At 38.9% G+C, this 15,720-nt stretch overlaps 1 protein-coding gene across 24 annotated transcripts in view; it reads right to left on the bottom strand.

The window, feature by feature from the left end:
* Window positions 1-15,720, bottom strand: part of LOC110156860 (neurexin-1a) — a 319,412-nt gene that overhangs the window by 231,570 nt on the left and 72,122 nt on the right. For 2 of the 24 annotated variants that reach the window (XM_055162513.1, XM_055162514.1), the window contains exon 3: window positions 2,157-2,168. The exons of the other annotated variants lie outside the window; for them this stretch is intronic. In XM_055162513.1, the coding sequence (XP_055018488.1) occupies window positions 2,157-2,168 (12 nt within the window). The remainder of the gene's footprint in view (window positions 1-2,156; window positions 2,169-15,720) is intronic. 24 annotated transcript variants of the gene reach the window in all.

Below are 15,720 nucleotides of genomic sequence, written 5' to 3' on the forward strand. Positions count from 1 at the left end.
CCTCTGGAATGCAAGCAAACTAAATGCAAAGTTACGAACTTTTTTGAGCATCAGTATTTTCCTCACAACAACATTATAAAACCATAATTTAGGGGACAAAAGTGTCAGTCAGTGTGTTTGTCTAAATGTCAACAGTGGTGTACCACATCAGAGGAACAGAACAGAACGGTACAGTCGTAAACAATTTCAAATGCCTCAAAAACATTTAGCAAAAAACAGTTTTATGTAATGTATCCATAAATAACCCAGATACAGATGTATAATAAACAGGAGGTGGTGCAGACAAGCCAAGCCAAACTGTTGTCATGGAGAGTCCCAGTCTGTGCATGCTTTGTGTATACTTGTTAGCTTTGGAGCTTATTCACTGTTATCCACTCTGAGATGCAAGACTTAATAGGATTTCCTTGTTTCGGCAGTTTACAAAACAAAGGAATGATTCATACATCCCCTAATTCCACATTTTCCCCATTGCCAATAAATAAACAAAACAATATCATGAAGACAAAGCAAATGTCTCACAAAACTGACATGTCTATTTGTGATCCCCATAAGACTCTATTTTTACATCATGCTGAATAAAAGCCCACAGACCCAGGAATTAATATCAGAAATGTGCTGGTTTCTTGGGTGATCTCTTACAAAAACAATGGAGTTTAGTCAATAAATTACATGACAATACCTTACTTTACCTGCATATTAGTGGTCATTAACTTACATGAGTCTAATTTACTTTTAGGTAAGATAAGGACAGCTTTATAGTAGGCCTGTCACGATAATGACTATATCTACTTATTATTCAATGTATGAAAGCTGGAGAAATATTTTCTTGGGGTCAGTATTTACCGTGTGTATTTTTTTCTTTGCACTACTGGGAAATGTGTGGTTATTTTTTAATAATAAGATATTATTAATTATTTTTAATGATAAGATATAAAGTTGAATTCATAACATCTGTGACCCATTACAGATGCAAAGAGTTTCATTCTGCAGTTTATTTATTTAAGCTCATGATTTTTTTAAACAATATTCCACATTTAGAATATGTTTTGTGGTTTAAATCTGCTTTTAGGTTATTGTATCGGTGGCATAAACGAGTTTCAGTATTATTGTTTATCATCAACATTTACTTTAGCAATATATCAAACTTAAATATCGTGACAGGACTACTTTATGGATCCCGATAGTATATATATATATATATATATATATATATATATATATATATATTTTTTTTTTTTTTTTTTTTTTTTACATAAAACTCAGCTCTGTAAGCTTCCTGGTTATAAGACTGCACATATCAACAGTTGGTAAACCCTATCACAACTATCAAAACATACTCTACAAAACATTACAAGAAAGTTTCATAGGAAAAAAAGCCATAAATATGAAATGATACTTGACATCACGCATGTTCTATATGCATTTCTATGGGTGAAATGTTTCCATGATGATACAATGCACACATTCGCAAACATGGACAAAAAAAACACAGACAAGCAAAAACTACAAAATAGATTTAATCAACACATTTTCAGGAGCCTGTGATCAGTATGAGCATTCTTGGTCCTGTTTAGGTGTTTGATTTTCAACAAAAAAAGTTAAGGGTGACTAACTGAAAAAACTGCTGGCTGATATCTTATAACTATAATTTTCTTGGTGAGAGACTTGTCTAAAAGCACACATCATCTCAAATCAGCTCTTTCTGCTCAGATTGTGTTGAAATAAAGCTCAGGTTAAAGTCTAACTTGAGTAACAGAGCTTCTAACAGAGTAGTGCTTTCAGTTCGCTTCACACCCCCGAGAAACATTGATGACATCAGCTGTAAAGTATTAATAATTTACAATTATATACCATCCACAAATCATCAGTAAGATTATAGTCAAAGGCCTAGGTCCACACTCCATATGTAAAGGCTAATTCCCTGGGCAATAGCAGGTCTGTAGGTGTACTTGTAGTGGGGTGACTCTCTGACCAGCTAGACTGAAGTGGTTGTTCTTTAGTGAGTCAGTGTCAGTTGATTTGTGCATGACCATATTAGGCGATTAGCACACACTATTGGCCAGTTCCACACAGCCGCCATATTGCAGAAGCAGCAGACATGCATCTTGCGCGAGTCCTCCGGTGCACTGTCCGTCAGGGCTGTAGCCGAGGGTGACGGAGCCTTTTACCTGACTGCAGCATCCCGCCACCTGCCATGGACAGCACGTCTGTTTCCGCCATATGCCCGTGTATTCTGCCAAGCCTCTCCGGTCTGTTCCGCCTTCAGCAAATTTCATTATGGGATGGCTGGGAGCGCTTGGTGCTGCTCATTAAGCCAATCAGCATGGCATGGTCCTATTTGTAACACACAGGGGGCAGGAGGTGGCATACCTCCGGCATCAAAGATCACTAACCAACTTTAGTCTCTACAACTTTTGTTCTCAATGTAGAGCAGGTTCCTAACCTTGAACAATGACCTGATTCATATCTGTGAACATAAGGCAATAGAATCTTTGCTCTTTCTGATGCAATTGCTACTATCTTGTTTTTGACTGAAGAGTTTAACTGGCTAAGTCGCTGGGTCAAGGAAAAAACTCACTAAATGCACTGCAAAAACACAATGAATATCCCACTGAACGAGAGGTGAGGTGCTGTGCCTACTGGCAGGGAAGTCCAGACTGATCTCTGTCTGTATTTTTTATACAGAGGAATATCAGTCCAGTCCCCTCTCCCTCTGTTGTGCCTTGAGCCAGGACCAAACACAATCTTTTTTTTATTCAGTGACACATGTGAAATGAAGGAGTACCCATCATTTTGAATGAAATGACATTTCTCTCACCTCAAATTAACTTTGTGCTTTGCTCAATGATTCTGCAGAAATTTGTTTTGCTTCTTTATTTTTCTTCTTAAACAACCATATTTGTTTTGATGAGAACAGACCAGCCGTTTCTCTGATTGGCTAATCCACCTGTCAATCATCTGAACTGGGGGAGCTTCACCGGTGAATGGACTGACTTCAAGTATTGAAGAAGTGTGTATTCTAAGGAACTTTGCCCAAGGACACATTGAAATAGTGGAGATAGATCTAGCAACCTACCAGTAGAAAGTCTCTTTCCTCTTAGCTTCTGCACCAAAACAGAATGTGGTTGTTTATTTAGTACCAATATCTTACTTGTTTGCTTTTCCCACTAAAAGGGAATCCCTAAATACTCCTAATGCACTTGATACTCTGCTGGCACACTCACTGCACTGTGTCTTCTGGCTAACAACGTGTTTAATAAGAGCTGAGATTTGCAGATACGGCAGATACACATGAGAGATAGGCCGGCTGAGTGGCACGTAGTCCACAGTAGTCCAGTATCAGGGCCGTGTGGAGCCAGATGGAGCAGAGCCACAGGGATCAAATAAGGGTCGTACTGCTGGAGCATCCATGCCAACCCAAACCACCACCCACTGACAAAGCACTGTCACCAACCTCTCTGGCCTATTTACACTCAGGAAATGACTCAAAAGATGTATTATATTAGACTTCATTTCATTATTCTTCTAAAACCTTATTCCACCTTTCAAATATTCAGCAAGCTTCCACTCATTCACACAGCACACACTGACATATTGCACATTGCATTGGTGAAGTGTCTTGCTCAAGGACACAACATTATCATTTTCGTATATTTTTTGAAACTTGGTTTAGTTCGATCATTTGATTCAAACATGTACCTGAACAAGGGCAGGGACGGTCAAAGCATTTGGATCATTTTTTATCAGTTCTTACAGTTCTCAGAACACTTGGCACAGCTCTCATTCCCACACATACATGAGCACTGAATTCACTTTGTTTTTCTTCAATACTGCAGGCCTGTTCCCATGAGGTTAAGAACCTTAGCTCACACTTTTAATACAGAAATTCAAACATAACAGCAAAAATAAACTATCTGTGAGTGCCCAAAATCTAACAATAAAGAATTTCACACACAAATCGAACTGGGAGATCTCAGCAGAGACTGAACAGAGACACCCTACATAAAGTTATGTTCAGGGCAATGCTGGTGTAAATGCCAGTAAAGCTACGCAAATCAGCAATGTGTATATTTATTTTTAAGTTTGAATATATAAACTGGTTTGAGACAAAACAAGCAAAAAACAAACAAACAAACAAACAAACAAAAAAAAACAAAAAAAAAAAAATTCCTCTGTCCCTAAATCCACATGTGTAAAGTATGAACCCTAGAGGCAGCCAGCACTAAGCCAGTGTTTCTGTGTTGTCACTGAGAACTGGACTAAGGCTTCTGAGCTGCTCTGTCATGAATGAAAGAGCACATGAATACACTCAAAGTGTGAGAGTTTTGATGGTAAAACTGTCATTTGGTGAATGATTGATCAGTTTTGAATGAAAAACTGTATTTTGCCTAGATTAAATGTTTTGGAAAAATAAAATTCTGCTCAGGATTTTGTGTGAGCTGTTTTGCAGATGTCAATTTTCAATAGAGAAATGTGTCTAAAAAAAGACTGAAAAAACTGTTTTATATACAGGAGGAAATTATAGACACTGCAGCTATGTTACTATAGTAAGTAAAAGTACATACCACCTGCATCATATGCATGTTATGGCCTTTATTGTTTTGACACTGCCTGTATTTATCTTAAGAACAAACACACAAATGAATGTACCTTGTTTAAAAAATAGATTGCCTTCATCAGAAGGTAATCTGAATGGACATAAATCTCCATAAAAACTTTTTTTTTAACTTACTGAGCATAAGAAGGCATACATGTTGAGTGGGATATTTACTCCAGATGCTCGTTCAACACTATGCTTCAACACTATGATCCAACACTGCTCGACTAGACTACAACAGCATATATGATTCTTGTTTGGGTTTACAGTCTGGGTGCTCTCTAGTGATTTTAAAACAATAACAGCTCTTATCTCTCTTTGCTTTTCACTGCGTTGTTTGTTCACGTTGCATCCTCTGCCTGTGTCGTCATGCGCGAACACAAGCCGGAGTTTAGCCTGTTCCTGAACGCAATGTGCACTCAGCCATACCAGGGCCATGCTCCCAGACCCATCACTGTGTATTAACCCCTAGATACTAGCCGGCCACTATCCCACTAGACAGCAGACTGCAAGTACCACTACTCTGACATCACCAAAACCTGGCTGGTGCGAGGGAAAATGGGGTCAAAAGGCTGAAATGGAAGCTATAGTAGTATAACGGCAAAAATCTGTTCTAACCAAATTCTTCAAAATCTCTGAGTGATGCTGAAAGGTGCACTGATCTCCCCTCAATAGAGCCTTGTCAGAGATGGATGGGTTACAATGCAAATCAATGCAGTTATTTATTTACTGGCTTTTACTGTCAATGAGCTCGTGCTTCTCAGGTACAGTGTGTAGATAACTGCTGGACTTATTTTTGGTGGAGAATAGCAGGTGGTATGTAAAGCCTAAGTTCTCATATCTGATTTCAGGGATCTCAAGGGATGTTTTAGCATGTTTGGAGTAAAAAATACAATGTTTAATCCATCTTTATTCAGTGCAAAACATGTTTTAACCTTGTTTTGAGCTCTACAAGTATTTCTGAAATGCATGTGGTTCATATAGCACTCTATTTCAGTCCTATCTCAAATGTTAAAGGACCTATATTGGCTAAAAATGTATTAAATTGACTCTGACTTGTGAGCTTTAAGCCATGTTATAATGTTACATCCTCAAAAACATACCTGGAGTTGTGTTTTGTTTCACTCACACATGTTTGAGTAACCTTTTATTATTAGTCTGTCTACATCTCTAAAGCTCAAATGGTCTGTTCCACTTTGCGATGTCATGCAGCAGTAGTTTTCAAGGTAACAGCTACGTTTAGCCTTTTATTTAGTAGGGATTTGCAACTGATGAATTGAATGATTCTCATAAGGTTGTATGGGGTTTAAAAACACAGTGCAGCACTTCCTGAATCACCTCATGACATTACAAGGTGGAGCGGAGTATTTTCTGTGTGAGGGATGAACTCAACCTAAATCTGCAGGGTTTGTGTGATAAACATGTGTGAACAAAACAAAACACAACTCCAGGTCTGTTTTTGATGAGAAAACCTATTACATAGATCAGAAAATAGCGTAATATGAGCCCTTTCATGACCGTGGATGTGATTAAAACATGCACTGTATCCTGTAATAAAACAAAATGCATACATTATCACAAATGCAAAATTGGCACTTTTTTTTTCTTTTCCAACATTATTCAGCTGTAATGTACCCGTGTCAATCAAGCAGGCTGACAGTGCAGTGATAAGTTGAATGACAAACTACACAGGGGCATTTGTGAATTTACTTGGGGATCCCTTCTGTTCAGTGCTCAGCTGTAGCAAAAACTAAAGGCTGGAACAATTTGACAATCGTCATTGTTTTCAAATGATCACATCTTGAAACAATTTGAATGAACATTAAATTATTCCTGAGAAAATGGTGAATAGTTAACTTCCAGCAGGACTCAATCTGAGCCAATTCAGCGGCATGCAAAAAGGGCCAAATTACCAAAAACTTTTAATGCGATGTTTAGGAAAATGCTGTCAGGGCCTGCCTTCTGTTCAATGATGAAACTTATATTATGAAGGCTGTGAAATTTTCTAACCAGGTTTTATTGTAGTTTTTCCAAATGGTCACGATCACAACAAGCCCACAATCCATTCCAATGTCCACCCTGCACTTCAAAATACGATCAAAAGTGGTCACATAACTGCAAAAAACACCTTCTGTTAGAGAATAAAACTTACAGTGGTTTAAACCGTTATCGAAATTGTCATAATTTGCAACAATTCCAAGACCTACAATATGCACGAGTGAAAGTTAACATTTTGCAGAGGGAGCAAGTCTGAGCCTGTACTATACAAAGCAGTGGTTCAATGCACAAGCAAACCATTGTAGTGGCTTTTCACACAATGACAAACAGTTAATGTGTTGACAAGTGTCTCCCTACAGGAAGCACGCACAAACAGCAGAAGCAGTAATCACAGGTGCATGATGGGACGGCACAGGGGCAGGATGGAGGTCAGGGCTTCACATCCAAACGACCCCACACCACAACAGCGGCGAGCAGGCTGTATACTGCCCCAGGAAGCAATCTGACATCTGCCCCATTTACCACAATGCTCTGTGAGATTAAAATGGCAGGACTGGAGAAAAGGAGTTGCAAAGTCGTATCTACTGTTGGCTACTGTTTTGTTGGCCCTTGTTACCATGGTGATCTGTTCTAATAAAAAAACGTAGAGTGAAACCACAATGCGAATCTAATTTACTGTAATTTGTTAACATTATGTTATATTCTTGTCAGATAAATGGGTATAGTACATCTATAGTATATATTATTTTTTGTCTGTACTGTAAGAATAAGACTTAAACAAACTTTACTGATCCACAAGGGAAATTATGTGGACACATAATAATAAAGCACAAAAATATAATGATAATAATACATTCTAAATAAGTATAATAAGATAAGGCAAAACTATACAAATGTATATGTAGAAGTAAAAATTATACATAGAAATATATTTTGGCTATATACAAGTGATGCACCATTATGTGGACTATGATTTTATATATATATATTAAAATAAAATTGTGCATTTTAATTACTTTTTATTAACTCAGTCAAACAATCCCTTAACAGATATCCAAAGGAGTAATTTTTATATCATTGCTTCTTATTGGAAACAATGCCTCCTTATTGTGCCACTGGTACTTTGTCAGGCTCGAGTGACAGCAAACCAATGTGTAATGGCACTTAGACCATAAATACAGCCATAGAACTGACAGCGTAGATCTATGCTCTCCATTAGCCTGATTCATTTCACCACAAAAGAAGAAAGGATCTGAGCCCCGTTACAGAGGGACCCTCAGACACACCCTATCGATCTGTGCACGGGTGAAGCCCATTCCTGCTCTAATTAACACTCAAAGGTCTGTGCGAACCATATCTTACAATGGACTGACGTTAAAAAGGCTTTCACAAGGAACACAGTTAATTCAAAACGCATTTATCGAAGATTTATAGTTTGACGTTTACTGTAAATCTCATTGTCCTGGATGTTGAGCCACAATTGTGTTAACATGATGTAGGGCTGTGTAAAAGGTCAGTTAATGGGAGACATCTACAAAGGCATTGGTCCTGTCTCGCTATTGAAATGGGGCGTGCCCAGATCTGTTTCACAGGAGGTGGAACCAGGGCTGGCTATGGTCGTTCAGGATGTGAGCAGAAATTGAATTGAGTTTGAACCTGCATGCATCCTGATATGTGCTGGATCACTACAGAAAAATCCATTCACCACACTCACACTTTTATCAAAACACTATTTTAGTATGTTTGTGAAATCCCTGAATAGTCCAGGTAAGATCCATAGCAAAGGAGAAATTAAATTGTCAAATTTCTTCAACCTGTAAACAAAAGCTGCTTAATGGCTGTTGGACCCACACACTGACTGGCTTACTTTGTTACTAAAGCTTACCTGTAGACCTGTAAGTGTTATTAGGCTAGTTTCAGAGTAGTTTCAGTGTAATATCTTATATCTCCATTGGTTTAAACGTCCCTTATTACACTGTGTTTTTCTATGTTATAATGTTGCTTCCTTATCAAAAACATGCCCAGAGTTGTGTTTTGCTTCACTCACAGCTGTTTAACACACAAACCCTGCATATTTAGGCAGAATTTTTCAGAAATTTGGATAATTTCATCCCTGGAATTGACAATCTCTAAACAAAAGGTTAATGTAGCTTTTAAAATGAAAACTCTTGCTTCATGACCTCACAGTGTAGAACAGATTATATTCCCAAAATAAGCCACTGGCAATTTAATAAACAAAAGTTTTAAGATCCATCCATCCATTTTCTTCCGCTTATCTGGGGCCGGGTCGCGGGGGCAGCAGTCTAAGCAGGGACTCCCAGACTTCCTCCACCCTAGACACGTCCTCCAGCTTCTCCGGGGGAACCCCGAGGCGTTCCCAGGCCAGCCCAGAGACATAGTCCCTCCAGTGTGTCCTGGGTCTTCCCCGGGGCCTCCTCCCGGTGGGACATGCCCGGAACACCTCCCGAGGGAGGCGTCCAGGAGGCATCCGGAACAGATGCCCGAGCCACCTCAACTGGCTCGTCTCGACGTGGAGGAGCAGCGGCTCTACTCCGAGATCCTCCCGTGTGACTGAGCTCCTCACCCTCTAAGGGAGTTCCCAGAAGGAAACTCATTTCGAGCGCTTGTATCCACGATCTCGTCCTTTCGGTCACTACCCAGAGCTCATGACCATAGGTGAGAGTAGGAATGAAGACTGACCGGTAAATCAAGAGCTTCGCCTTTCGGCTCAGCTCCCTCTTCACCACAATGGTCCGATACAGCGACCGCATCACTGCAGACGCTGCACCGATCCGCCTGTCAATCTCACGTTCCGTCCTTCCCTCACTCGTGAACAAGACCCCGAGATACTTGAACTCCTCCACTTGAGGCAAAGACTCCCCACCCACCCACCCATCCATACCCATAGAAAAAAAATATTCCTCATTATTAAAACTACACCAAAATTATTTCACATACTGAACATTAATGGAATCCAGCAAACTCCTCTTAGATCCACACAATAAAAATTCCACTTTGGTCCCATTACTGAACTTTCCTGAACCATACGCATTAATGAAAGAAAAAAAAAAAGCATCCTATATTAATTAAATCCCATAGCTATGAGCATTTTCGCAAACATGGCTATCACTTTGACACAGCTCTGTACATAGTATGAAGCAAATTAATGAAATCATAGGGGATAAGATTATAGGACAGTGTGGGCTTCTGTAGTGGGTGTTAATGTGTCTTCATCAAACATGCAAAGGGAGAGACAGAGTTTATAAATAATGCACAGCTCTTCCCCCAGGTATCTCATCCAACACATATTTGCTATTACAACATCATTGCTTTGGAGGAACCTCTTTTGTGGCTGCAGCTGTGAAGAGAGCCTCTCCAAAACGTCTCCTTGTGTGAAGCCCGTGCCTCAAACTTTGATGTGAATTCAAACAGGCAACAAGAGCCCAGTGATGTGTCTGTATTGTGACACAAGTGTAGAGAAGTGCTGGAGCAACCCACTGCTCTGAAAGATGAACGCAAATGTTTGGTACAGTCTCACAGTTAATAATATATGTGTTTGTACAGCATCCATTAAACGTGCATTCAAACAGACCACTGCAACTAAATTGTTAAATGTTTAGACTACAGCCCTACCACTACTTTCCCTTCAATAGTTTCATTATTAATTTACCATTACAACAATTTATTTATTCACAATAAAAAAGGAAAGCTTTCCAACCCACAAATGGGACTTACATGCTTCTGGTGAAGGTAGGAGCAGACTTTTGAAACATCTCAAGGTAAAATTCTAGCTATCATCTATTATATATAAGAAGTGCGAGAGTTGGAAAAAAAAAAAAAAAAGAGCAATTTGTAAAAGTTCTTAGTCATGTAAATTGTTTTATTTGACAATACTCAAAAACTATCAAGTTCATCTTGACAGTAGCGAGGCACCCATCCGATACTGGTATCAGATATTGATACAGATATTGAAAAATTTGCTGGACTGGATATTGGTTTCCAAATATCGGTTCATCTGATATCCTCAAAGGACATATGCATTAATGTATGACGTCTCTTTCCTGGTCATAGTCAGCCCAGAAAGTCTCAGAATGTTTATTCACACAAAGTTGTTCAGTAGTTACTTGAGAGAGGAATAAAAACTACATAATCATTTGAATTTGTTTGTCTTATTTTATTTTAATTTTAAGGAAATAAATGCTGTTTTCAATCTCTGCTCTGGTATTGGTTGATATCAGGTATCGACAAACATTATAGTATTGGAATCGGTATTGGAACTGAAAAAACTGGACCGTGCATCACTACACACCACATTATATGAGGCTTCTGATCAAAACATCCTTTAAAAAATCATTAAGCTAAGGCACACAGTTTATTACAAAAAACAAATAAATAAAAATAATAATAATTAAAAGCAAAAATGAGTACTTTCCCAATTCAAAGCTGATACAGTACAGCACATGCCCCAACAGTAAGCACAGGTTCCTCCTGGTGCTTTTGTGGCCCAGCTGAGCGACTGTGACATTGGCCCATTGAAGCTCACTTACAGAGCCGTGTCATTAGATTACACAAGTGAATGTGCAGCTTTACTCAGTCAATCTCCCCATTGTGTGCGCGCTCATAAAACACGGCCTGGGCTAGCTGTGGTGGCCAATTACAGCGGGATTAATGTTGTTGACTGAGAATGTATTCATATATGAGGTAGTGGGTGCCCGGGCTTTTCCCCAGGCCTGTGAAGAGAGATGCACTGTGCGATGCTGTGCCAAGGGGAGCAACTTCATTACTCACTGCGCTATCCTGTGGTGAGAAGCACAAAAACAACACTATTGGATATAAAGCATGCAGGATGATACAAGTGTCTAAAAGTGGAGTCTTTGGCTGTGCTCTATGGGGCTAATAAAAATGTGATTGATGTTACTGTCCTGTCATGTGTGTGCTACATCAAGGTCACCTGCTTTAGCTCTGGCCTCAGCTTCCCTCCGCACTGAAGAAGCCCCTCCTTTATGTCAGCATGCACACCAACAGCAGCCTTCTCTCCAAAACATGACTGGTACTTTGAAGGGCCCATATTATGCTATTTTCTATGCTATGCTATAATGCTGATGTAGACAGACTCAGGTATGTTTTTGAGGAGATAACAACATTACAACATAGCTATCAGAACATTGAAAAAAATAAATAATGTTATGTTTCTGTTCACTTTTGTTTAATTTAATAGTCACTTCTGTGTGAGAAGACTCTGTAAAGGGAACAGTTGGAGTTGGATCTTAATAAAAAAAAAATATATATATATATTTTTTTTCTAATGTGTATGCATTTTTATTCTGATTAACGCTGAACCAACACAAGACTCGCCACAGAAACAGAGCAGGCAACATGAGTGAGTTCTTTATGCATAAAAAAAAAGTTTTTTAACTATTAATATAGTAGTGCAAGTTTTATGTATATGCATAATTTTAAAGGTTAAACACACTTCCACTCTCATTTGGAACCATTTTAATCTAATCTGAACATTGGTCAGTTCTTACATGGGCTTCTGTCAGAAAAGTAATTATTAAAAAAAGTTTTTTGAACAGAGTCAAAAGTCTCATCATATTTTAGCACATTTTTGATGGATTCTCAAAATATTGACAGAGACTATTTTTGTTAATATCACCCACCTCATATTCCCGTCTGTTTTTGTTTGACTTTGTGAAAAGGGTGACGTAAAGTGTTTATTTCCTTTGAAACATGAAGCATGTCAAGTTTGTGTTTATATGAAGTACCTCCACTTAGTTGCATACAGCTCCTATTGAGATGTGTTCTTTTTCCTTCTTGACCATGCTCCCTCAATAGACCTTTTTATTTTGTAAGAGCTGCTCGATAGATGATAAATAGCTCAACTCAACTTAGTCTGACACAAAAAACAGAGGCGATAGAATAATGATGATGAAGTAGAAGGCCACAAGAGGATATGATAATCTCAAGAATGCAAATGCAGAAAAGGCCACTCATCAGTCACTATACTTTACATGTACACCAAGAAAACTGACCTAGTCCAATTTGCAAAGTGTAAAAGCAATATGTATCCCAATAACACATCGGAGAAGCTGGAATGTACTCAGATGCAGTGGTGGAAGGTAATGAAGTAAAAGTAGTAAAGTACTTACTTTAGGTACTTTTAGGTATCTATAATTTACCTATATGTATATATAATATAGTAAGTTTTAAAAGTAGAAACAATCTGATAGATTCAATTGTTTCTACTGACCAAAATTCAGCACAAGTCTTTATAAAAATCACTACATTTAAGGCCTTGAAATCAGCTTGAAATTCTTTTTATGTTTTACTATCAGTACATTTTTAAATGGGTATTTTAATACTTTTACTTTTAGTAGATTTCTTCATGTGATATTTTTACTTGAGTACTTTTTTGTTTCAGTATCTGTACTTTTTACTTAAGTAACAAAATTGAGTACTTCTTCCACACTGTCACGATGCCACAGCATGTGACAGTGCAGTCTGATTATGAGACACAGACAAGAAGAGGCATTTCTTAGCTCACTGCATGAGTTAAGAAAACGCCAGGAAATTATTGTGTTTGGATGTGCTCACTCGTTTTAGATCAGCAACAATGACAAAAACTACAGGCCCTCCACTGTGGACTAGCACATGTTGTTTCATTGTTTTAGTGAAAATAAAACCTACCAGAGTTTCAGTGTGTTCATTTGTGATGTAGAGAGAAACAACACAGTTCCTAACATGTCTGAAAATCAAATGTGCATGTAAATGAAAACAAATGGAGATCACCCAATATGATTTTTTTTCATGGCCAATGCTGATATTGTTTAGAATCCAGAGCAAACAATGTCCGATAAGAATAATATCTGCTGATATTTTTGGCCAATATGTAGGGCAAATTTTAAAAAAAAATGTTTTCACCAAATATTGTCATTATAATTTACGACAAAATCTATAGTCCTTTTTATCGCAAACATTCAAGGCTATGTAGTCACATTTTAAGCAGTTATCCATTTGCATTTAAGTGTTCAACTAAAGCTTTGTGTGTACTCTTTGTGTACTCTTTGTGTACTCTTTGAGGGTACAGCCCAAACAAAATACCAACCTGTGCTGGAGATTTAAGGCTGTCAGCCAGTTTGCTAAAACAGTCAAATATTAGCCCCTGTATCTAAATGAGATGTTGCTTATCTATGTCTGCCAAAAGTGTGGATTTATGTATGATAGACATTTTTATTAGCAGTTGTAGGCAGTTGTATTGCTGATGCTAAATTACTAGAAGCGCCTGATTTGGTTGATTGACCTGCATGAAGACAGGGACAAGAGCAGTCTGACAATCAGAATTTGGTTGTATAGGGTTTTCTGTGTGTGTAAAAGTACAGAGTAGTAGTAGTAGTTCGGTATGTGTCTTGTACTATCCAATGGGCTGACATAAGTGGACAGGGCCAGGGCTTTGTGGGTGATATGTGGTGGAATATGCCCTCCTGTCGTCGAGGGCTGAGGAGTCTGCTCTTGGCTAAAACAAACAGCTGTGATACGGGAGGGCCGCTGACGGGGTGAAATTGAACTGTAAAACAATGTTCCACCCCCTGCTACCAGTGCCCCCTCATACCAGTACATCAAGCATCATGACATCTCATCAGGCTGAAATACACTGACAGGCCTCCACTGGATGTGCACTCAGGCCCACAGATCTGAACTGGCAATACAGAACATATGATGAGACATTTATCTTGAAGTCCCCAATGTTGATAGAATTACAGTAATGTGGATAAGAGGTGGAAACTGACTGATGCAGTAGCTAGGTTTGGAGAATTCTAATATCTTTTAGATTGTCAAGCAAATGTATTCTGTTGTGTTTTCTTCATCAATGATCCACTAAATGTGGAGTTCTTTTTTATATCAGGCTGGGATGTGCACAGGCATTTTGAGAGGTAGGAGCTCTACCATAAAAATAAGACAAATGGGTCTGAAGGTCATCCCCCAGGATTTTTATTTAATTTTTTTTAACAAAGCAGATGTTTTTCTTATTAAGTTTGGTTTTCTTGCTAATTCTTCTTGCTGATGTTGCATATTGGTGATGTTTTTACTATTTTATTGCCAGATGCCCTGCTGGATATATATTTGCAAAAACAGTTTAGGCATATGACCCTTTCTGAGCAAACAGCTGATAATATGGGAGCTTCATGTTCTATGTTTTATGCAGTATTGTTAAAACTGCTGAACATGTTACAAAAAAATGAAAATCAAAACTACAGACCAGTTTTCACCTTTGTTTATGGATGTTTTTATTCTGTTTACTCTGAGAGATTATACTGTAATACCCGGCTGCATCTGGTCATGCTCCCTCACCGCTTCCCTCAGACCTCAATTGCCGATTGTAAATGAAGCCATAAATTTGATGGAAGTCCATAAACAGGGCTTTAAAAATCAGTGTGCTGTTTTTCTTGTCGGCTGAATTTTAATAGGGCACATTTTAACACCGCAGCGACTCTGGGAGCTCACTTTCTGCTGTTTATTCTCCCATTTCCTCTCATATCATCAGTCTGCATCACATCCTTTCTTGTATTGAATAATATCCGATGTAATCTTGCAGTGGGGCTCCTGTGTAAGCTTCGACAAAGACAGCAAAGCGATACAAAACGCTGCAAAGAATTGTTGAATTTATGAATAAGTTGAGAAGAGCTTGTAGACTAGAGCGATGGGCAGATACAGAGGAACCCTTGGCTGCAAAGATGGAGAGCTGATTTGCACTTTACATCCCTTCAATCCTCATGTCTGGGGGTAAAACGCCGTCTCAGCGTGTTAGTGACAGGGGAGCGGGGCAGGGGGAGAGAGACAGAGTGAGGAGATGGGTGGGGATGGGTGGGGTGGGGTGGGGAGGGCACCCATTCACCCAGAGCATGCCCCCTCCTGGAAGGCCCGTCCCGTAATGTCTGTCACCGCGCAAAAGGGCCCCAGCAGCCGGCAGCTCCACTTAACATCCAATACTCGGAACATATTGCCCGCGAAATCCTACAGTCATATTTGTAATTTGTGTCAGGGATGAAAAAATGGTGCTGCATCGCCAAGTTATTAAGCCGTGCTGGTGGTGACTACAGTGGGAAATTGCTTGGTGCGTAGCAGAG

Source organism: Boleophthalmus pectinirostris, unplaced genomic scaffold, assembly GCF_026225935.1.
Source record: "Boleophthalmus pectinirostris isolate CB_2022bp ecotype Guang Dong unplaced genomic scaffold, ASM2622593v1 HiC_scaffold_5, whole genome shotgun sequence".
In the NCBI taxonomy this organism is placed as follows: domain Eukaryota; kingdom Metazoa; phylum Chordata; class Actinopteri; order Gobiiformes; family Gobiidae; genus Boleophthalmus; species Boleophthalmus pectinirostris.